The sequence below is a fragment of the Embiotoca jacksoni genome, unplaced genomic scaffold (genome assembly GCF_022577435.1).
Source record: "Embiotoca jacksoni isolate LCO1_2020_lvr unplaced genomic scaffold, fEmbJac1.0.p SCAF_3, whole genome shotgun sequence".
NCBI classification, from domain to species: Eukaryota; Metazoa; Chordata; class Actinopteri; family Embiotocidae; genus Embiotoca; species Embiotoca jacksoni.
In genome coordinates, this window is record NW_027185381.1 from 12,583,772 (window position 1) to 12,608,012 (window position 24,241).

At 38.8% G+C, this 24,241-nt stretch overlaps 2 protein-coding genes across 3 annotated transcripts; both read right to left on the reverse strand.

Annotated features, from left to right (window-relative positions):
- Positions 1-311: 311 nt before the first annotated feature.
- On the reverse strand, positions 312-5,887 carry tph1a (tryptophan hydroxylase 1 (tryptophan 5-monooxygenase) a). 2 transcript variants are annotated; one of them, XM_069163261.1, is made up of 12 exons: positions 5,727-5,812; positions 4,469-4,542; positions 3,578-3,712; positions 3,201-3,384; positions 3,018-3,118; positions 2,855-2,922; positions 2,572-2,768; positions 2,329-2,464; positions 2,118-2,244; positions 1,899-1,994; positions 1,433-1,566; positions 312-1,270 (listed from the first exon to the last, which is right to left on the reverse strand). In XM_069163261.1, the coding sequence occupies exons 2-12, from the start codon at positions 4,469-4,471 to the stop codon at positions 1,096-1,098; spliced, it is 1,356 nt and encodes a 451-aa protein (XP_069019362.1). In that variant the 5' UTR covers positions 4,472-4,542; positions 5,727-5,812; the 3' UTR covers positions 312-1,095. The 2 variants fall into 2 exon arrangements, with proteins under 2 accessions (XP_069019362.1, XP_069019361.1); XM_069163260.1 differs by lacking the exon at positions 4,469-4,542 and having other exon boundaries at positions 5,727-5,887.
- An 8,863-nt stretch (positions 5,888-14,750) lies between these two features.
- Positions 14,751-21,484, reverse strand: saal1 (serum amyloid A-like 1). Its single transcript, XM_069163452.1, has 13 exons — positions 21,362-21,484; positions 19,547-19,746; positions 19,057-19,158; positions 18,511-18,594; positions 18,315-18,394; positions 18,164-18,223; positions 17,972-18,087; positions 17,615-17,789; positions 17,382-17,464; positions 17,042-17,227; positions 16,456-16,613; positions 16,250-16,342; positions 14,751-15,119 (listed from the first exon to the last, which is right to left on the reverse strand). The coding sequence occupies exons 1-13, from the start codon at positions 21,363-21,365 to the stop codon at positions 15,042-15,044; spliced, it is 1,419 nt and encodes a 472-aa protein (XP_069019553.1). The 5' UTR covers positions 21,366-21,484; the 3' UTR covers positions 14,751-15,041.
- Between the last annotated feature and the right edge of the window lie 2,757 nt (positions 21,485-24,241).

The window sequence follows — 24,241 nt, forward strand, 5'->3', positions numbered from 1 at the left end:
CTGTCTGTTCCCTCTGCGTTTCCTTCCTGTTTTAGACACTTAGTAAAGGTTAATAAATAGCCAGCAGTAGCAGATAACCCACACTGCCTGTTGTGGCATCTAAATTGAAGCCCCTTTGCTGTAATTTCCTTGAGGATAATTATACTTACAGCATTTAATTGAGATCCACCAAACTCAGACCTGAACATAACTAGCATCATGATCTTTGCTCTCATCATCCTGCTATGATCGTCTTCAGAAATCAGCAGCCAAATCACTGGCATGAGGACAACAAAAAGTCAACAAGTTAAAAAAACAACAACAACACACTGTTAAGACACAATAGACATTTTAATGTTTTCTTAGTTTGATACATAGCCTACTCTTAATGTCTATATTTCTTTACAGTAGAAAAATAATGATTTAATTTCTGGAGTACTACAATTATATTCACTTCAAGAGGAGGTATTCAAAATTATCACTGTAAAATAAATTGCGTACATGGGCCAAATCTGTCACAATCAACCATTCTTATAATACCAGTTGGTTAAAGTTTTCACTTTCATAATTTCCCTCAACAGCACACAAAAAGGAACACGATACATACACCAAAATAATACAAACAGGGTACATTTTATACATATCACTGACGTGAGGAAGATTAAATATGAAGAAGAAGAATAAAATGAAATACAAAAAAATTCACATGATCATATACAACAGCAGAGTTAGTAGGAGGAAGAAACAACATGTGTCTGTAACAGCTGGGGGTGTTTAAAAGTGTACTGAAGTGCCATGAAAGCCCATTAATAGTTTGCGATACAGAATCCATTAAAGTAGTACAGTAATTCAGAAGCGAGATAGTGTCTCGGATTAAACGTCTCTTTTGGTTTGTTACATATTCTGAAATTGGTGGCTAAACATACTGAATGCACCTGTAAATAGTTGAAGCCATATACCATGCAATGGAGACAACAGCATTTGGCCAAAAAGCGGTGCACACTCATTGTACTGACGAAGGGTGATACACAAGCAAAACCTCTACAGCAGAGCTGGGGATGACACGGCGAGCATTGTTGGTCCGTAGATGGATAACTTTAACTGGATTGTGGGCAGTCAGACACCCAGCTGCTTGTTCAGCCGGCAGAGAGCATCGCCGACGATGTCGAGCTCATGTCGAAGCTCCTCCACCACGCTGTTGATGCTGGGAGTGTCTTTTAGCACGTCCACACTCTGGGTGTAGGGGTTATATCGAACTGTGAAGGGACGCTTGATGGTCTTGGCAAACTCCCTGAAATGAACACAGTATTTTCACTGAACACTTCATCATTCATATTTAATTATATGTAAGACAATACTGTAGTTTATGTATCAATTTTACTCATGCCAGGCGTATTATTATATTATATCTTAAAGTTAAATGATTGGTAGGATACAGAGCAATCAAGCATACCTCATCTTGACTTTGGCCTCCTCAAAGCTGTCTGACACAAAGTAGACATCCTGAAATGTTGTGATGATGCATTCTTGCTTGGATGTAACTTTTGGGTCAAAAGGCATAATCCTTGCATTACCAGAGAGTGCATGCTGCACGAGAGAAACAAAACACAGATGGTGAAAACATTGTACTGGCACACATTTTGAACAGGTGATTAAATAAAAATCTATCTGTATTTTCATGTGAAAGAGGTTCTAGAAGAGAAACCATGTAGTTTCTTTAATGGGGGTCTTAGCAGAGATTTGATCAAAATTACAAGCAATGAAACTCAATTATAACCAAGGGTCTGCTTAATTCAAATACGTTTAAAGGGTTTTAAAGCTTTTTGGCTACTATTTTCACTGGGGCATGATTACAAGAAGTCAGAAGTAAGACTCTCTGTTTGGTTGTCCACTATACAGTCCTGTTAAAATGTATTTACCTTAAGCTCACTGATAGATGAGAGCAGTCCAGCTCCATACGCTCGCAGCTGCCCTTCTTGTTTGCATAGGCCAAACTCCACCGTGAAGAAATAGCACTACAGCGCAGGATTGGATAAAACACCAACACTTACGATGATTTTTGGGGATTTAAAAAAATATCAAACATCTTTGCTAAAATTGAATGTGCTTTAAAATTTTCCAGTAGCAGTGACACTCACCGTGGCCAGTTTCTGAACCGAGTCATCTGAGGCTCCAAGTGAAGCAAGACCGATCTCCTGAGAAAACTGGGCGAAGCTGGGCTCTGCTAGCAGCGGGACGTGACCCAACAGCTCATGGCATGTGTCCCTACATAATACAACATAACAGAGATGTAGGCCTTGTAGCTTTGCATTAACAAATACACGACATATTCTGGTATATATTACTCACGGTTCGGGGGTGTACAGGGGGTCGGAGCTGTGCCGCACATACTGGGTACAGTGGAAAACACGGAAGGCCAAACCAGCGAGGAAGTCACGCGGGGATAAGTAACCTGCCACAGGCCGGATGGTAAATCCAGTACGTTCTGAAAAGATGTTTGAAACATATGTTAGTGATTACATCTTAAAAAGGTGAAAACAAGTATTTGACACAAGACAAGAAGAACGTGTTGTTGAGGAAATGAAAACGAACCCCTGAGGAAGCGTGAGACGTCCTCCAGCTGAGGGATGTTGTCCTCCCGACATTCACAGTATTTGGACAGCAGTGGCAGGTTCTTCAAGTATTCCCGGCAAGCATGGGTGGGGTACAACTTGTTGAGCTCCCTGAACACAACACCCCAAGTCTTCACCTCCTCCTGTGTGAATTCAATTCGAGGAACAGGATCCCCACTGGAACATGAGAGGACAAGTCTTAAGTATCAAGAAAAAAATTTATCAGATTTTCCAAACAGCCTTTTAAATATGCAGAAACGTACTGTTTGTAGGCCATGGCAATATCGGCAAAGTACTTTCGCCTTTTCCTGTAGACATTGTCCTTGAAACCCTGAAGAAGAGAAAGATACAAATATGAGACTCCTTCAGATTGAAGGAGTTTTCTTTTTTAAAATCTTTAAATCAAGCAGTAGGGTGATACTGTACCGGATGGTCGGCATCCAAGTCAGAGCCGTACATCAGGACACGGTTAGCACACTTGTCCAAGTCTGAAATTTTCTTGGGGAACCAAGGTACATCATACATATCTGAGAAGAGAAGAAGAGAAGGCTCATTTAATCTGATGTTTGTGATACAGTATGTGGAGCGTTTCATTCACTGCTGTTTCACCTTCTTCATGTAGACAGGAGTTATCTGGAGGATCCATGTCCACCACGTTCACATGCTTCCGAAGCAGCTGGATGATTTCATTCAGTTGTTCGTGGTTGCTGTCGCAGTCCACAAAAATTTCAAACTCAGAGTTGCGTCTTTTGGATTTTCTTGACTCAATGTGTACAAGGTTCACATGGTTTTCCTGCAAGAAACAATGGAAAGTATCCTTTAAGTTACCGGCATTTGCCTCATGATCTATATAATAAATGAATAAGTTGAGGACTGATACTGATAGACACATAATCAATATATAAAAATGATAAATTATAATGTTACAGCTGTACTCCAAATGAATCAATCAATAGATAGAAACAGTTAAAAAACTATGACCATACCTGGAAGAGTTTGAGCGCCTTTACAAGTCCTCCCACTTCATTCTTGAGAGAAAAGATGATTGTTGCTCTCCCTTTCTCTGATGTGTTCTTCTTTTCAGTGTTTTCTTCAATTTTTGTGAAGGTTGATTTGTTTATCTGAAAAGGGTAAATACAAAAAAAAAGATCATTTTAAATGTGTTTAATATCAAGGTATCATCGATTCAATAACCAGCGGTGGAGATATTCCATTTTTTATCAGCTGTTCTAATTTGGTTCACATAACTAACTTGAGAAAGCACTGTATTTCACTTGCGACTAAACCGTAGCTCAGGACACATAATGACAATGCACGACTTCTAATCACTTAGGAGCGTCGAGCAATGGATCCCACGGACATCTTATCCTATGAACATGCATGGCAACATGCAGAGCAGTGAGGGTAAGAGTCAAAGAAAACAGTCAGACTCGACACTTTAGAAAAGCAACATTGGTTGTTTCTTCCCATTCGCACAGCAAAATGAGTACGTAATGCAAATGCGGTGGCTACATGCACAGACAGGGCTGAGATTAGTGGCCACAGGAAGCGATCCAGACCTCTTCAGCACCACGGACAGCGCTCTCACATTGACGCACGGCCGCGCGCGCTGCGCACGCGAGGGGAAAATTAAAGTAATCCTGCATCAGATTTTGGAAGTAGGACTGTAACATGCCAGCAGCACAGAAAAACTAATCTGTTTTGACTGACTGCAACGTTTTCTCGTTCACATTAGTAGTAGCACACAGCAATTAAGACATTATGCACACAAAATAAAAATAAAAAATAAAACTGGATTAAAAACGCATTTTGCGGAGATGGAGTGGCTAAAGGAGCGGGCCGCTTTCAAGAAACATTCAAATTCAATCACTTCCTACCATAATTCGCCCTTCCAGCAGTGAGTAGACAGCGCGGCAGACCAGTTTTCGGTGAACCCTTGTCAGTAGTATCCCTGAAAGCATTAGTGCATCGAGACTGGATCAGGACGCTCGCTGGGGTCAACTCTTTGCGTCTCGGTTTAACGAAGATGAACTTGTCTCTGTCTTAAAGAGTCGTCTTACAGCAATCTCATTTAGAGAACGGGAAAGCCTATTATTAGCTCCCTGCATGTTGAAATCTTACCAGACATTAGGCAGCTTTTAATCACTGCACTGTCCCTTCTCAAATAGTTTAATGATGTCAACCTCATAACAAAAAAAACAAAAAAAAAAGCTTTTCTCTTTTTTTCTTGAATGCACGAACTATTACGCGAATCTTAACAATACTTATTTGTAGTTTAAATGTAGTGGCGCCTGTCTGTGCTGTTTAAACAGCGCAATTTGACCTTCCGGTTCTCGCTGTTTCTGCATGTTTATTTACTTCTATATGATTTAAATTGCCGCAAAATTTACAGCATTATTGTTTTTGACGCTTCACGGGTAAAATCCTGTGAAACGCCCAGATGAGGGTCAGAGACATAATTGAATTGCCTGAAACATTTTCCACTGAAGCTTGGAAAACATTGTGTCGTCGAGTTGTGTGTCATTTATATCCCCCAATTCCGAGTTCTCGGTTTATATTGTTAAACATTTTGCAGCCGTGCAATTAAAAGCCACGTGCGTTTATGAATTTGCCACAGACGCTATTGATTTGCATTACAGTCTGCATTGCTTTCTAAAGTATTTATTATCCTTGGAGAACCTGTCAGCGTCTTTTCCCATGTGCTTAATGGAGACATCACAGACATGCAGGCTGATCGGTTTATCTTTTATCTCTTCTTTCGATATGGAAATCGTTGAAGGATGGGCAGGCTAAATGAGTCTTTTATTACACGAAATTCGGAACTAACCCTCTTAACCCTTTGACGTAAATTATACTATAACAAAACATCTTAAATTAATCTGCGCTGATGACAAAGTGAAGCCTTGTTCGTTAAGATTACCCGGACCGATCTCCCCACCACTGTCAGAAAAAAAAGCCTACTCTGCAAATACAAGAAAATCTCTTAACCTTCTTGATTTCAAGCCACGCATAAGTTCGTATCACGGATAAAACACTTAAAATCAGCTCCTGTATCTGATATCTCTTGAATAAAAAACTACATTTTCCTTTTTTCTTATATTTTGTCTTTTTTTTTTTTTCCGATGAAGATCTTACCTCATTGTTCATCAGTTTTTCTTCAAAGCCAATGTTCATGGAGTCAAAAGATCTTCCTCTTCTTGGTCCTTCGATTTTGTTTGAGTACATGATAAAGCGCTGCTGTTTGGTTTTTTTTAAGCCTTTTTATTTACAGCTGGATAATCTAAATAAGGTCCTCTTTTCTAAAGTGGGTTGTCTCCCAGAGAAGCTGCACGCTTTGCTATTTAACCACAGAGAGAAACAGGAGGGGGCAATAATCTCACCCACAGCAGCAAATGGAAAAAGAGCAGCACCGCCCACGTCATTAGGGAAAAGGATGTCTTTTACTTCACCTAAAGGTCTGAGGCAGCTTCAATGAGATCAATCACGAATTCAGTTTTTACTGAGATTAAAACGCACAAAAAGAAGTGCAGCCACTGTAATAAAAAGGATAGAAAACAGGAATTATGTTTGTGTTTTCTTATGTAAGACTCATCTGCAAACATGTATCAGTAAACATAGACAATGTCTCATTATATTCAAACTTCGCTTTGAATGCAGACCCCATGAATCACTCAGAGCTCCTCATGTTGGCACAAGTAGTTAATTCGACTTGTTTGGTGACACCTTGAGACTATGAGGAGGTCAAGGTTTAAGAGGATTCAAGGGCCCCCCGCCTTCATTAGTGATCCAAACATGGCCCCCTTTTCAAAATCCAATCCTGTGCACGTAAGCACTTCTGTGGTCTTGTGCACATAATCTGAATGTTTTCCTTTCTCTAACACCGTGCAACTTCTAATAAGATCAAGACAATCAGTGGGAAAGGCTTCAGAGAGGCCTCTGCATGCAGGATCAAGACGAGGGGAGCAATGAAACTAAGAGATTTCATTACTTGAAACAGCTGACACCACTGTTTGTTAAACTTTAGTCATGGACAGATGCTTTACACAATGCAGGAGACAGTGACAACACGCACTTGTATGCCACACTCATAAAGTTTGCAGCAACAGAACCCCCCCAGTGTAGATCAGAAAAGCATGAGTGAACATGTTTACGTGCCTGTTGGCGTAAGCTCCTTCTTACCTCCACCTACAGAAGGCAAGCAGTTCTGCTTAACTGCGCAAACACAATATACATCGCTGGAGCAACAAAACACAACAAAAGAACAACAAATATTTTACAATTAAAATATTTGCTGAACATTTTTTAATATTATGTTATAATAAAGATTGGAAATTAAACAATTAGTCAATTATTTCATTGGTCAATTGAAATCAAATCAGTTGCCCATAATTGTGAATGTCAGTTAAACTCAAGCAAAAAGAAGAAGTTGGGAAGATATGTAAAATATAAATAAAAAAACCAAAATGCAATGATTTACAAATTACATAAACCCATATCTAATTGCAAATAGACCAAAGACAACATATCAAATGTTGAAACGGAGAAAGTTTATTGTTTTATGAAAAAGATGTACTCTTTTTGAATTTGATGCCGGCAACTGTCTCAAAAATGTTGGGACAGAGTCAACAAAAGTTGTATAAAGAAAAAAAATACCTGGTCAAACATCTCACAACTAATTAGGTTAATTAGCAACAAGTCAGTGACAGGATTGAGTAGAAAAAGAGCATTTCAGAGAGGCAGAGTCTGTCAGCAGTGAAGATGGGGAGAGGTTCATCACTCTGTGAAAAGAATGTGTGGGAAAATAGTGCACAAATTTAATAATAACGTTCCTCCACGTAAAATTGCAAAGAATTTGGTGATTTTATCATCTATGGTACGTAATATCATTAAAAGATTCCGAAAATCTGGAGAAATCTCGACGCAAGGGCAAGACCTTCAGGTGGCACTGCATTAAAAACAGACACAAATCTGTAGTGGAAATCAGCATCAGGGCTAAGAAACAGTTCTAAAAAAAACATTGACTATGGACACAGTTAATCGCTGCATCCACAAATACTGGTTAAAACTCAACCATGCAAAGAAGAAACCATATATGAACATGATCCGGAAGTGCCGCCACCTTCTCTGGGCCCGAGTAAGACCGAGGCTGTTCTTTTACACCGGAATACATAACAGGAAGTTAACCAGGCTGCTGTTACCTAATACAATACAAAGAGCACTGGCAAGAATGATAGACATGTTAAGCCTGTGACTAATACCTGGAACATGTATTTATTTTCCCTACAATAAGTATCGTGACTTGCTTCTTTATCCACAGTGGAGAAAAACAGGGAAGGACAAAGCCTAATGAATTGTATGGTAATGCTATTTTCCAGGATTTTCTAATGAACGGCACCTTTCACAAATCCCAACCACTGAGGAGGGATTGTTCACAGCAGGATAAATCCAGATTGACTTATAAATAAATGTTCATAGATGTCACTGTTTTTCTGCACATGCTCAGCCCATGTGTTTGATCTGCTCATGTCTGGACAGATCCTGGACCAGATCTCCTTCATTTAAATTTACAATCAAAGGCTCAATAGATTTCATGTTGAATCCAGTTAATAAATCATGCCTTTTTTTTCTGTTTGCTGATGTTCTCTGCCGGAAATATAACCACAGTAACTCAAATATTACTTATTTTGTTAAGTTAATACTCCTATTATTATTTATAATAATGTGATGTGGCTCGTTCTCTGCTGTGACACTCACAGGGTAGTTGTCACAGATGCTTTAAGCCAACAAATGTTTTGACAGGGGTCAGAGTGCAGCATGAATAAGATGGCTCATTAAGATTTGTTCTCCTGGTGACCCACCTGTGTTATATTGATAGTGGTCTCTGGATAATTAGCTTTAAGGATAAAAATGCTATGATGCAAAAATTCAGTCATTAATAAGTGATTTAGATCATTTTCAACCCCATCAAAAAGTACAAATAGTACAAATTGTACTTTGCTAAAACACTGATCACAAAAGAAACATTCAAAAGGTGCAAGATGAATATATTTAAGTCTTGTATGTTCCCTATTATACATTTGCATGAACCATGAACTTATTTTTCCTGAGCTGAACTTCAATACTCAATTAGACTCAACACTAATTTCTTGCAGCTCCTGGTGAGGCTCATCCTGTTGTTTTGTAATCAGATAATGAGAGTCTTCAACACATATGCACATCCCGTCACTGAAACATAATCTACTTTTGAGGAAACCAGCCATGAAAAGGCTCCAGATAGACGGCCAGCCAAACACACCGTCTTTAATTCTCAACTGATACTATTAAGGAATACATGACATCGATGAATCATTGCGCAAGGTCTTATTTCTGAGGTTCGTGTCAGACATGTCTGAGTGTGTTAGAGCCGCACCGGGGCCAGTCTGTCCCAGTTCTGTTCACTTCAATCAGAGGGATTTACTCGCAGTGTCTGAGCATCAAGCTGCAAGAGATCTCCCTGGCTAATCCCACCCTTGGCACGATGAAACTGCCCAACATGAGCATTAGATGTATTAGAGCTTAAAAGTGCGCTACATCTCACTGTTTGGAAGATAAGCAATACTAAAGTACAAGGATAACATTTTGTATTCTGCACGGGGAGGTCAGATGTCACAGTGTCACTGAGAGGAATTTTGCTCAAAAATACATCAGCATGGTCCGATGCCTCCTGTGACCGCACATACTGCGTCTCTAATTTACACATACGGGCCTGAAGTAACAAATTACGTTCACGTTTCTTTGTGTATTAGTTTTCAAATCGGTTTAATATACAACAGTTACACATACACAGCACTGCAACACACCAAAGAGTTGTGGCCTTAAAATAAAAAAAAATAAAAAAGTTATTTTGTTCAAGGTCCAATACTTACTTTTTAGTAGGAAGAAAAAACACATGTTGTTTTGACTAAGCGGGCTGTTTGCAGGAGGAACATGTAACTTGGTGAGAACTTGTTAAATGAGAAAAAAAAATCATCAGGATTAACTTTAGACTTGTGTTTTTTGTTATTCAGTGTATAAGTTAGTCAAATACATTTGTTTTTAGAAGAACACATAATGTTGCAATTGATGTCATTTCTTTTGCTTTTGTAAATGTGTTATCAAAAGATGCAGATATTAAAATGATGTCCAGCCTTGCCTTGTAATCTTGTTTGGGATGGGCCAAAATGTCTGGCAGGAATCTAAAATTAAAAAACAACTGAACTAATATAGCATAGAACTATATATATATATATAAACTGGTTTAAGTATATTACTTCAGTACAGTCCGATTTCACCTGTTGTAGGTACAGATTTTGTACCAAAAGCAGAGCAATTCTAAACTTAAATAGGGTCAAATCAATTACAGAAATTTGTTTGTACATGTCCTTAATAAAAAGTCTGAGTGACACTTTTTAAAGTATATTCATTTGTATTTCATAGAAAATATCATATGTGTGTGTATATTTGAAATAATTTTTGAGTTTAGGTTTTATATCTCCTGCAGTGGATATAAAATAAGAAGTGGTTCTACTTCAGTAGGATGTCTGGCCTCCCTTTCCACCCCCAAACCAGTGTTTGAATTTCCAGAAGTTCAAGGTCTTCTAAAAGCACTTCATCAATAGAATTCCAGTTATTCCCCCGATCCCGGAGCCTTGTTTGAACAACTAACTAATCAGAACAGTGAATGGCCTGCTTGTGCACACTTCCTGTGGCAGGACCACCTCTCTTTAATTAGCTTCAATTCTTTCAATGCAGAACAAACAGCAACATATGCCACTTGGTGACAGACGTCAGTGTGCACAAGAACAGGAGAGCGCTGCACCCATAAACACCTGCCGCATCCAAAATAGACGTGTTACACTGTACACAATGTAAAAAAAACAAAAACATGACTATAGTATCATGAATATCCTTCTGAAACCTTTTTGAACAAGTTCTGATTATTTATTAGTTTACCTGATCATTTTAGAATACATCTGCATATGTTGCACTTGGTGTACTATTCCAATATGTTGTATCTCCAAATACCACATTAAAAAAATAAAGGAAGCTATTTTACACAGGAGTTCTTTTAAAAAAAACTAATTCATTTATTTAGTATTATTGTTTTTGTTGAACTATTAAATAGTAATCCTTCCACGACTGGGTTTTGTGTAATGCCTTCATATATAAAACAAGAGACATTTCATAGGTTATCTACCTAACAGGAAGCACTTCACATACAATAGACATTAAAGTATATTTATTCATTTTATATCATATATATATGTTTTATTACTAGTATTTTCTGTCTGTGGCCCTTTGTTACATTTGCTCTGTGAAAGGTGCTATAGGCTACTAAATGAACTTTAAATACTTACTCAAAAACAAATAAATATAATTCTATATTTAGCTATCCAGCCTTTGAAACATTATTTAGAGGAAAAACTACATGCATTTGTGTAGATAAAATTCTGACTTTTAGATGTTGTTAAAGAAGTGACACTGTACATGTCTCATTGAACAAGTTTCTTGATGATTCACAACCTTTCTGCCTCTGCATAAATGAGCTTGTGTTGGTGACATTGTGAAAAAAAAATATGATTTCACTGCCATTGACGTAGACCACACAATGCACAGCATCCGTGCACTTTATCATGATGATATCCTCACAGAGAAGCTTGTTAAAGACGCACAGCAAGGTGTGAAGGCAAATGCAAATATCAGTGTCACCACATCATTTTTTGTGAGCAGGAGAAATGTCAGTGTCTTTGATATTTGCGGGATCATGTAAGGGGAACATTGTGATTCTGTTGACAGGAGATAGAAAGCCAGGGAACTCAGGAAATGAACTGAAGTGGGCTTTGATTGCACCCACGAGCATCATGTGTCCTTATTAACACGCCTTGACCAGGTGCTTGTGAATAGGCCGGGCCTTGGAATCAAAGGAGGGAGAACGTGACGCTGCACACGCATTCTTCATCCCTTCATTATCGCTCCTGCTCGCCCGGTAACAACCAGGCCTACTGCAGCGGGGTCGGGGCCATTTCGCACATTCACAGGGGCTTAATTTTGATAATCCAGGTTTGCCATTATTCTACATGTAGACAACGTTTGTTGTGTTTTAAACCCAATATAAAAGGTCGGTCCACATCTTGCGCCATAACGCAGGAACACATCAGAGCAAATAATGTGATTTCTGCTGATGTTGAATGGCAGACTCCTAGAAGGGGAGTTCAGCCTCCTGTTTCCGTTCACTGAGGTAAAATGCCTTTTGATCCAATTTAGCCACAGTATTCTTTTTTTAGAAGATACAATCACCTTATGAACCTTAAGAAAAAGTTCAAATGTAATTTTTTTTTTAATTAACCTTGGTGGTGTGTCATGGGAAAAGTAGTTTTTTTTTTTTTTTCTTCTTCCAAGGTTATTAAAGGACTTTAATTGGATGTTATTTTTACACAAATGCGTGACAAAAATAGAACCCACTTCCTGCTGGGGCAAAATGTCAGGTCATTTAAAAGAAGAGCAAATTGTGTGGGCAGTTAAACAGAAAAATAAATGACATCCAGCATCAGCATCATACAGACCTGACGTGCCTCGGCGCCAGTGATGTGTATAATCCACCGACCACAGAGCGAACAGCCTGCTGTGTTGTGTTCATGGAGTCAGATCATATCAAGCGGCTGTGAAGACTGGCAGACTGACAATTAAGTTTGGCAGGGCAGCAGGAAACATCTGGGCTTCACCCTCATCTCTGTGACATGACACGCCTGGCAGCGGCGCCTGCGGACAGAGCAGCCAGCAAAGTGCAAGTCACTGGCCACAAGCGATCTTGAAAGGCCAAGCATGATTACGATGTAGCCATTTTGCAACATAAACAAGACACGATTCGCAGATTAAGGCATCGGTCATCTATGTGCATACTGTGTCCCGGCGAGGCTCACATTGTGTCTCGAGATAGCACGCTTTGGAAGACAGCATTTTATTCCCATAGGGTGATCTCTGTCTCGCGTACACTCTGACCGTCTCGGGATTTCCATTAGAAAGAGTGTTCTACATATCAATCCAAGCTTTAATTAAAAAGCTGCTATATTCACAGAGCCTTCCTAGGCTTTCTGGAAATGCGCAGGTTGTCCTGCTCTTCTCCATGAGTGGGCGAAATGCCGCATTTGGAAACCAAATGAGTTCATTGTTGCCAGGCTCAGGCCTTTCATCTAATTTTATTGTCCTTACCGAGTGACTGTCACCCTCTGGTAAACACTTGATGTTGTCATCAGCATTAGCATCATTACTCATATGCTTGAAAAGGTGACTCAATACACACTTTGTGCATTTTTTTTTTATTATGCAGAAACAAATCAGGGAATTAATAATAAAAAAATGTACCTTGAGTGTGTTTAATGTGGTAACAAATAAACATGCAAACAGCTTTGTTAACTTTTGGTTATAAATGGCTTTTTTTTTTTTTCTGGATACACGTATGACAGACACTTGCCCACACGTGGCCAAAAAGTAAAAAAAAAAAAAAAAAAAAAAAAAAAAATTACAGCCAAAGCCAATGTAATTTCACAAGACAACAGAATTAAAGCTTTTTTTGTCCCACAAATTAAAACACATGGACCATTTACACCGAATTAAAATTTGTTTTTAAAATTTTGCTCGTGACATGCTAGTTGCATGTTACTTATTCATAAATGTAGCACCCTGCTAATTTGTTTACATGTCATTTCTTGTTAATTCTGTAAAACAATGCATTTGCATTTGAATTCACGAGCAGAAAGATATAGTTTGGAAAGTTCTGAAGTGTACTTCGGTTTTCAGTTGCCCACGAACGTCTCGTTTCCTTACTGTATGTATATCAGTTAGTCAGGGGTCAATGAGCCAATCAGGACAAGCAGAGAGAACTTCTGCAACCTACCGGGTTTTCGCAGGAGCGGGACAAAGCGGAAAGGAGCGCGCAAAGCAGAGAAAGAAGCAAAAGGGGCCGATGGAAAGCGAGTGAAAATACAGAAATATATAGCGATAGTAGTAAGTTCCAGAAAAGTGTGTTTTATTATTGTTTTTCGGTCAAGTTAGAACTGGAGTATTTTGTACCGGTGCATGGTCCAAAAATACGAGAAGGTGAGGCGCGTTGGAAGCAGTTTCGGTCGGTCATTGCCACGTGTGGACTTTTTCTGCTAATAAGCCAGCGGCTTTGCTCCCCGGCCAGCCGGAGTGCCTGTGGCTTTGTTTTGCGTTTCTGAGTGAGTGTGGTAAATAAAAATGTAGTGACATGAGCATTTATAGTAACAACATAGGAAACTCGTAAGTGTTTCTGAATTTCTGGCTAGTGTGTGTTGAGTGATGCCACAAGCTGCTGCAGTAGACGTGCTCAGGACTGCGCTGCATGCTGAGGGACAGAGGGACAGAGGGACAGATACTCAGGACGGTTTTCCTCTTATCGCACAGCCGACCGCTGGGCACAGGGTTGGTAAAGACTTACCTCCAGCTTTCTGAGTAACCGAGGAACAGTGACTACCGACCGCATCTTTCCCTGAGGGTTTCATTGAGCTCCAACAAGCGCGCCAACATTATGGTATCACCAAACTGACTAATTAAATCTACATAAATAAGGCTGTTGTTACACTTAAAATATGTAGACACTTCTCAAAATGTACAAGTGTATGAATTTCACCTCTATTTAGCCTGAGGGACATCCCTCTTTATCGTCCAGCAGATGTCTACCAACGCAGAGGAGCTTTCCTTGGAACGACTTATCCGTGTCCACTTAAGTGTACTGGAACAAAAAGACTATGAGAGATTGGAAAATTCTGAAAACATATTCAGATTCAGTGTGCACAAAATATGTAAGAAACAGGTATGTTTTGTTTGTATGAGAGAAAAAAAATCTTTAACCAGGGTTGTCAAAAGGAATGTATATATTAAACTGTAATAAGTTCAATAGAAAAAAAATCCTCATAGTACCTGAATTGTATTTACCTAAAAAGAAATTGTTACATATTATTGAGTTTTGTGTCTTAATGCGAATGCCAAGACAGATGAAGATCATTAATACCGTGTTTTCTGTCCAGAGTTTTTCCGTCTGAATATGTAAATCACCTCCTTATGAATTGTTTGACATCAGTGTGTCTAACGAGGACATTAATGATTCAATATAGCCTTAAAAAGGACAAATAATTTTTTAATAAAAGTCTGTCAATCACTAAATACAAAAATAGTCTTCTGGGAACAATTACAAACCTTAAACATCAGCACAACTTTAATGTTACACACTTTAGTTAAGAGTGGCTCACAGTATCAAAAAAGACAAAGGGTACAGTCTGAAATTAGTGATGCTCTGCAGTGGAAAGACAAACAGTCTAACTTGAAGCAGGAACTTTGGAGAGGAAACACTGACCGCTATAAAAAGCAGTGGTGAGTCTGATTGAGAGGCCGACCACGGATCTGCAGGGTGCCTCAGACAGTAAGCTGTCTCTTCACCACATCTGCCAGTTGGGGATCAGTCTCGGACAACACGGCCTGCAGGTGCTGAAACTGCACAAGAGGAGGAAGAGTGGGGTGGAAAAATCTTGTTTATTTTCCACAGAAGCTGGTGGTGTGTGGCAGCAGTCCATCACACTTTCTCATTGGACGCAAGCTCTAAAATAAATCCTCAACACTTTGCTGTATCAACAGCATCACTGGCAGCAGTTTCCATACATGACAATTACACTACTCATAAAACCCGGACAATAAATTTAGAAACAATTCAAGGTTTGATGAAATTGAATCTATACAAAAACATACATGACATTTTAAAATGGGTAATTCTGTCCAAAAAAAAACCCAGGTATTGCACTTTACACATTTTTTTAAACTTAGAAAAGCTGCAAAATTTAAGAAGTGTTACCAACCATCTCTTATTTATACCCAATGAAGAACTTGAATCAACTACAATCGTATTATTTGCTGTAAATAAAGTTTTTTTCCCCCCAACTAATAATTTCAAAAGGTAAAAATAAAAATAACAAAGTAGCATTTGTTTTCAGATGAGAAGTGGAAACTATTAGCATTTGACAATGAACTTTGATTTTACAGTAAAAAGCAGATAGGATGAAGTTCAATCATTTTAAATCTCAGTTGTCATTAGACTGTGGTTGTACCATTTTGGCCACAATAAAAGATGACTTATGTAACATATATTACACTTTTACACTAGTCCTGTTTGGAGAGTCAACCACAGAGTCCTCATCATTGAAGCCTATTCTCTTAACTTTTCTATCAGTCGTATACTAAACGCTCGTCAGGCTCTTGAAGCAGTCAGAGAGATTTACTCCTTCACTTTTCAGACTGTTTGAGCTCCTGATTAGAACATTCAGTCAGTAATTCTTGGTGGGTTGACAAATGATTTTTGTTTGTTTGTGACCATCAGACACTCCTCTAGGTTAAACTTGGCTTCCTAAAAAATAGAGGTCAATATTGTAGTTACACCTTTGACAAGCACCGACTCAGTAAATCGTCTGCTTATGTGTTTGTGTGTGTGTGATTTATTAAGTGTAGGTGATTACAGACTATAAAAGGAAAGGGATTAAAGCCTCACTCATCCGGCTCATACATATAAGTCTTTGATTCCATAGTTGAGCAATGTTTCACAATACTGAAACCATTTTGGAGAGAGCACTCACCGAAGTCTTAAATTTGGGAAGTAAACTGGCTCCAGCTGTGACGCAGGATTTCTCTGTGAGGTAACCTTTCTTTACCAAATCTGTAACTGTATCCTACAATGAAGAAAGTACATAATTATAATGCTATACAAGTTTCATGAAGGAAATCTGATGAAACAATCTGACTGGTCTGTGAAAAGTGTGAGGCAATTCTCTAAAAACGTTACCTTGGGAATGTTTGTGAAAAGGTCAGCTAGAAACTCAGCTGTGATCTCTGCAAGAGTCTGGAGCTGTTCATCGTTTCTGTCTTCTTTGTCTGTACTGCCATCTTTGCACTCGCTGTGGTACTGGCACACCCGCAAGATGCTACCAATCAGGGGCAGACCTACAGACAAAGACACGGGGTATTTAAACAAATAAATTTTTTAAATGGCAAAATCAAAATCAAAATTGATGACTGCACAGTCTGAGCAGGTTGTGTCCTTGTGTGTGTTGTTTTATTCTTGCATCCATGTGTAATGCAGCCGCACAGTAAACACATGTCCAACAGGTCTGCATTAAGAACTTCTCTATCGACGACACTCATCTGCGCTCCATCTATTTGAACAGCCTCTCTTCAAGTATTCAACCAACAGCAGCTCTTTAGCTCTGCAAAACACTGATGAAATGACTATCATTTTATATACAAGTGTCTCTGGCTGCATCATTTGCTGGGTGGAATTAATGAGGGCTGATAAGGGACATTCAGTGACCACAGCCATCTCTGAGGTCAAATGTGGACCCGAGTAACAGTGGAGCCTTAAGAGAACTTACTTATGTCACTTCTACTGCACCACTGATCCTGGCATCTGTAAAGTGCCTGCAGCACAGCAAATGCTTGAACCAAAATGCTCTTCTGCTCGTGCAGGACCACGGGAGGATCATTTGGCTGGCAGAGGTCCTCACAGACAATGTCACCGACAAAGTCCCAAATCGATTTGCCCGGTCCATTAGGGGCAGCTAGAAGAAACAAATGCTACTTGTTATGAACTCACTTCTTCCTCCTCTCATCTTGTGTCACACTTTATTGAGTTCACAACTGTGGTCAGCTTCTTTAAATACTGTAAGGATGAGCCAACAGCTAATAACTGAGACTGTAATGACCGTCTCTTACCAAAAACCTGAATGCCGTCATCTGTAGTGGTGAGGAGTTGGAGGATGTGAAGGTAAACCTCTACGCCATTCAAATTCTCTGATCTGTGAAGATAATTCAATACTGTTGAATGCTTAGGGACATATCATTCTCACCATCATCATCCTAAGTACCATGTATTTAGTAAACATAAACAACAGGTCTGTTAATATCATCATTGTGTATCATTCTCTCATTCAGTTTCAGATTCCCACCTCAGCTGCTTGGCTGCCTCAAGAACACACGATGTCACCTCCATACTGCTTTCATCTTCATCATCATCATCCCCCTTCTCCCCACTTGGCTGCGCTGTTATCCAACTCTTCATCAGCTCTTCATCGAGGTCAAACAGTTTGTCCACCAGCTCTCCCACCTTCTCAAGCAGGTCCGCTGTAAAACACGTTAAGTATTTACTTACAATGACAATTGTATAATGCAGGCATGTTGCTGAGAGTTGAACTAAGCAGCAAAGGGGCTTTGAGTAAATCTAAGTAATCTAGGAATGTCAAACAGTCATTTCGTATGCATTTAATCAGCTTATTATTGGAAAGAAATGAGTAAAAGCAAAGTACTGTTGGTGGAGCTGCACATGATGAAACAAAGGTTGGCGCACACGGATGTCTGCTGTCGTATTCGCTGAAGCCACAGAGAACAGACATCTTTCTGAGATACGCAGGTCAGCAGCAATCTGCAAACATCATCACAAAAGATGAATATTTCTCTCTCAGGCTCCCTCACACGTCTGCAGGAAATGCAAATGTCACCTGCTTGTTTCCAGAAGGGTTGGAGAATCTGTATCTCCGAGAAGAAGCAACAGCACAGCACTGTGGACAGCAGGGATTTGCATTAATAAGACGGAATCAATAATGTATAAGATCAATTAAAGAACAATTACAGATGGTGAGTTTTACCCACCCCAAGTCTTCATTTTGGCTGAGAGTCACACAAGTGTCAGGAAAACAAGCAATGTTCCCGAGGATTCCTACACCGATTTCCTGGAGTTAAAGAAAAGCATGAAAATTCTCAAAGCTCACAAATATTGTCTCAAAAGTTAAACATAAAGGACTATATACTGGCACAGAATACATGAACTTAAAAGGATTTCACTCACCGTGAGACGTGGACAACGAGATTTGGCAATCACTCCAAGAAGGATATCTGTAGCTTTGAATTCCTGCAGAAAACCTGCCACATCCTACACACAATTGGGAAATGAACAGTCAGTTAGTAAATATGTACGGCAATAAGTGGTTTAATTAATTAGAAAAAGTAATATGAATATAAGACAGGAAGAGAACAGCACCTTACTTCCTCATACATGGTTAAATATCCTAAATCTAAAGGAGGTAGTGCTTCTTCTTCTGCCTGTATCGTGTTTACTTTCCAATTTCTTGATGTAAATTTTGTAAAGGTTTACTACAAAGTAAACAACCAAGTATCAGAATACAGAATGCACATTTTATCATTATTTTCCAACAGTATTTTGACTATACAGCTCGACTCCAAACTGACAAATTTGTCTTTTTTGTTGGCAAGTAGTTATTTTCATGGATGTCATTCATTTAATGGAAACTATTCACCTTTAACAGGGAAAACACAGCAGAGCAGGGCCAAATAAACAATGTGGCGCCTGTGTGATACACATGAGAAACTCTACCTTATCCATTGCCATATCCCAGACTCTACACAGAGCCTCCTCATCATCGTCAGAGAGCTGCATCGGACCTTCAGAGCTCTCTTCCGAATGCTCCGTCACCATCTGCAAGACAAGACGATTTTACAGACGTTAAGAAATGTCAGCTGTAACCGTGTGCAGCAGAGGATAGTGTGTACTCCAGCAGGAACGCTCCCAGCAACTGAGCAACAACTGGGTTTGAAAGACGTTTCATTCCAGTTGACTCAGAAAAGGCTGTTGTCAAGTAGGTCAAGAAAACTGAGTCGACTCAGATTGTGATGTCACTGCTTCATCTCCACAAAATCTGCATTTGAAACAGCTTAAGCAGCAAATGTCTCCGTTTAGAATTTGCACACTTCACACTGTTTTTCCAAACAGTTCAAATTATACGTAGCTGTTATTTTTCCATTGAATCTATGAACTACGAATGACTGAAGTTGAAATTTGACGTCAGCATAGATAAACTGCCTACATGGATGAGACGAGTCAGGGTGTTGAAAAGCCAGTGCTTGCTGTAAACGGTGTCCCCTATGGCATCCACATCTCCATCCTCCGCTCCATCAGCTGTGTCTGGGGGTGGTGATGGGTTACGGTCCATCACAGGAGAAGGTGGACCAGCTGGAGATGAGGATGTCTCTTTCTCCACTTGCTCAGCACCATCAATACCACCGTCTGGGGGAATAAACAGAGGCACACTTTAGAGTTAGACCAGGAGATGATAAGAGATTGTCAGCAAAAAGAAAGTTTGCTACATTGTAGGTCCGGGTGAAATTTTATCCTGATATTTCATCATTTTGTGAAAAAAAAAAGACTAGATATTGTCTCAGATTTTGGATATTGTAATATGATGATATGGCACAAGTCTGGGCTTTTCCTGGTTTTAAAAGCTGCATCATGGTAAAGTTATGTAATTGTCTTAACTAACCAGACTTTTCAAGCTACGCCTGTAACACTCAGTCGTTTGCTCAAAAATATTGACATTTGATGTTGTCCACATCGCCCTGCCCTACTGCATTGTTTCTATTAGAGTAGCCAACATTTCTGATAGCGCGAGACCATCGATGAGCAGGATTGATTTACGGAAGCATTTGATGGATTTAGACAATAACAGGTGTTTAAATCACTCGACTGGCATTGGCAGAAATCCTATCCATCTGTTCTTTTATCATCGGGGTAGCTTTAAATTAGGACCAGTAAATGTACAGTACCAGGGTTTTGCATTCAGTTGCCAGCTTGTTACACATATATGAAACCAACAGCAACAAATCTCACCTTCACGAGGGTTATAATATTCAGGTATTGTTGCAGCAGTTTTAGGAAGGGGCTGAGTAAACTTCATTGTCACCGTTCAATTGTAAACAGTTATACCGAGTGATATTCTGTTAAATCCATTTACACTATATCGATAAGGGTGAGCTACAAATGAGAACCAACTGTTTAAGGTGTAAATTGTTCAATATCAAGATCTATCAGGTCAGAACTTCTTTCAGAACAGAAAACTGGGCTTTCTAAAAACTAAAGAAGCCCCGAAAATTTAGCACACAAGTTAGTTAGTTAGTTAGTTAGTTAGTTAGATAGATAGATAGATAGATAGATAGATAGATAGATAATTAGATAGATAGATAGAGTTAGTTAGTTAGATAATTAGATAGATAGATAGATAGATAGATAGTTAGATAATTAGATAGATAGTTAGATAATTAGATAGATAGTTAGATAACTAGATAGTTAGTTAGTTAATTAGATAGATAGATAGATAGTTAGATAATTAGATAGATAGATAGATAGTTAGTTAGATAATTAGATAGATAGATAGTTAGTTAGATAATTAGATAGATAGTTAGTTAAATTAGATAGATAGTTAGTTAGATAATTAGATAGATAGAGTTAGTTAGTTAGATAATTAGATAGATATAGTTAGATAATTAGATAGATAGTTAGTTAGCTAATTAGATAGATAGATAGTTAGTTAGATAGATAGTTAGTTAGATAATTAGATAGTTAGTTAGTTAGATAGATAGTTAGATAATTAGATAGATAGTTAGTTAGATAATTAGATAGATAGATAGTTAGTTAGATAATTAGATAGATAGATAGTTAGTTAGATAGTTAGTTAGATAGTTAGATAGACAGACAGACAGACAGAAAGACAGACAGACAGACAGACATGTGTATAACTACGATCCCAACTGCAGCATCGTCAGTTCAACACTTTAGCTAGCAGCTGCACATCGCTGTGTCACCAACTCGCATTAGCTGTCAGACATCTTGTTATAAATCAACTCACCCATCGTGACCGCCCTCGACAAACGTAACGACCTTGTAAATTCCAAACGCAATAACGTGGACTGCTTTTAACTTTTTAACCACAGCCACAGCAGAGCTACAATTCAAACAGCCTCCATTTAGAATAAGTGTTTGGCTGCGCATGCGCGAACCGAATACACGCTGTTCAGTCTCTCTCTCGTGCGGTCGACCAACTGAAGTCAAAATGAACACCGCCATCTGCAGGGCGCAGGCAGGTTGACAGGTTTATCCGACAAATGAATGAAGCATACATCTAATCTATGACAAAAACCATGACAATTATTTAACTGTGTTTATGTGGAATATCTTAATCTGGAGTCTTGCTAGTAAACATCAATCCAGAATCAGAACCATAGTTTTACTTTAATCTATTAGTCAATCCACAGAAATTTAATCTACAACAATTTTGATTATTAACTGTCAAGGCATTTTTTTTTTTCAGTTAAAATGTCAAAAATTCACTCTTTACAGCTCAATGGTATGTAAATAGTAGGGAGGCTGTGGCTCAGTCGGTAGAGTGGGATGTACACTCATCAGAAGGTTGGTGGTTCAATCCCCAGCTCCTCTTGTCCACATGCCCAAGTGTCCTTGAGCAAGACACTGAACCCTAAGTTGCTCCTGATGGTGAACCATCAGTGTGTGAATGTGCTCCTGATGGCCACACCTTGCATGGTGATCTGTCTCGTGAATGGGAAAACCATGTTAAAGTGCTTTGAGACCGAAAGGTGATAAAGCACTATACACATACAGACCATTTAAATAAATTTATATTTTGGACTGTTAGTCACCATGAGCTTTGGGAATTTAGACTAAATATTCACAAATGTGTGACACTTTAAAAAGACCATTGTGCTTACTGTTTAATATAGAAGACTCATTTAGTTGGCCCTGTGATAGACTGGCAACCTGTCCAGGGTGTACCCTGCCTTCGCCTAATGTGAGCTGGGATAGATTCCAGCCCCCCTATGACCCTGTTCAGGATAAAGCGGGTATAGATAATGGATGGGTGGATCGGACAATCATTTAATTAATTCAATAATGTTTGTAGTTGCAAGCAAGTTGTTTGGCTTGTCTTTGTATTTATGTTTTACGGGAAATGATTACAAGTGTCGTTAAATAGTATCATGTCAAACAGGATTAAAACCTTTTGAATTGTCCCACCTCTAATCAAAATTGTCTTGAGATTATTTGTAGAGTGTGCTGTCCTCCCTGAATCAACACAGTGTGCAGTCCTGGACAGGAATAACCTTCCTCATCATGCAGCTGTTCTCCTGTGGGAGTGGTACAAAGCCCTGTTTGCACTTGGAGGAGTTTCGACTGTATAGCTGAGAATGTACATATGAACTTTATATTTGTTTCTAAGATCTACCTGATATTACAAATGAGTAAACAGCTTTCATCAGGCTGAACGAGTGCATGGGACGTGAAAGGATGACTCTTCCAGCTCTAGTAATTCAAAACCCCTGAACCCCTGTTGTGTAACTGCAGTTTAAAGGGCTTCTAACTGTTCCATAGGACTTAAATACCCACGGGCACAACACATACCTGCTGTCACGACTGTGAGCTGGGAAGTTCCTCTCGTGTATGTTAACGTGACGCTACAGGTAGAGCATGACAGTAATTAAGGGTGTAGCACATTTACTCAAGTGCACATCCTGTGCTATTCATAATACAGATGCAATTTAGATAATGCAGCATACACTCATACCACATTAAAACAAATATTAACCGTGAGGCATATCATTTTATGATATTCTTCAAGACGTTTAATTATTTGTTGAGCGTTTCCACTTTTATTATTGTTGCAATTTAGGCGATATACTTTTTTATAAGATTTTAGATTTTTAACATATGAACATAACAAAAAAAATTACTATCACTGACAATGACAACAAATAAACAAAATGAAACAAAACCAGAGCTCAAAAACAGCTTTAAGTATGGTCAGAAGTCTTGTGCCGATCTCTAGCCTATATTATATAATGTCCCACTTTCAAAAAACCCACTAAAACGCCCCCAAAACCTCAAATTAGAAAAAAACACACGCAACAAACAAGTTCAGCATTAGTATCTTGTTTGTATCTAAAACACATTAACATTTATTCAACCTAAATCTTCTCGTGCAGTTCATGTCTATTGAGTGGATATCAATTTCAATTTCAATATTTTGATCAGGGCAAAATGATTGTGGCCTTCATATTAAACATGCGCTGTAGATTCTGGACTCATTATCATTATCCTATAATTCATCCTAAAGATTTACATTTCTAGTTTACAATCTGGGATTTTAAGTACTCCAACCTTCTAAAATATATGGTCTTGAATTTGGTCAGCTTATTTATATCTATTTTATATTCAAGCGTGATAGTTTCCTTATTCCAGTATTTTTTTCACAATTATTCCTAATGTCACATGGTTTGTTCATTTTTGGTGTTTCAAGTTACATTTCTAAAACAGTTGATGTTTTCATCCAAAACAAACAGAAAAAAAATGTCCTACCTTACTGTATCGCACAGGCTCTGAAAACTATAAACTCATGGATTTTTCATCATCAAAATCTACATTATTATGACCAGTTTTCAATGTCAAACTGAATATTTTTCCTCAGGAACCAGTAAAGGTGGTTTAATTGCCCTTTGCGAGTACTCCAGTTTGTTTCCTGGGGATCATCAAGATATCAAGTAGCCTGAATGATAAAGACTGTTGCCCCAAAGTTACAAAGGATTCACAAAACACGTTTAGACTGATTCTGTTATTCATCAGGTTGCTTGTTAATTTGCAACATTCCTCACAATGAGCTATAAGAGACCGACATATGAAGAGACTAGTAAAAAGCTTCCCTGATAGAAATTATTTGACA

Coding starts and splice junctions, on each gene's coding strand:
- tph1a (XM_069163260.1), bottom strand. CDS start 5,816: ATGTACTCAAACAAAATCGAAGGACCAAGAAGAGGAAGATCTTTTGAC. Junction 3,119..3,200: donor CTCCTGTCTACATGAAGAAG/GTGAAACAGCAG, acceptor TTCTCTTCTCAG/ATATGTATGATGTACCTTGG. Junction 1,567..1,898: donor CATCTATCAGTGAGCTTAAG/GTAAATACATTT, acceptor TCTCTCGTGCAG/CATGCACTCTCTGGTAATGC.
- saal1 (XM_069163452.1), bottom strand. Junction 19,159..19,546: donor CCCTGACTCGTCTCATCCAT/GTAGGCAGTTTA, acceptor CTTGTCTTGCAG/ATGGTGACGGAGCATTCGGA. Junction 17,790..17,971: donor CATGTGCAGCTCCACCAACA/GTACTTTGCTTT, acceptor CGTGTTTTACAG/CGGACCTGCTTGAGAAGGTG.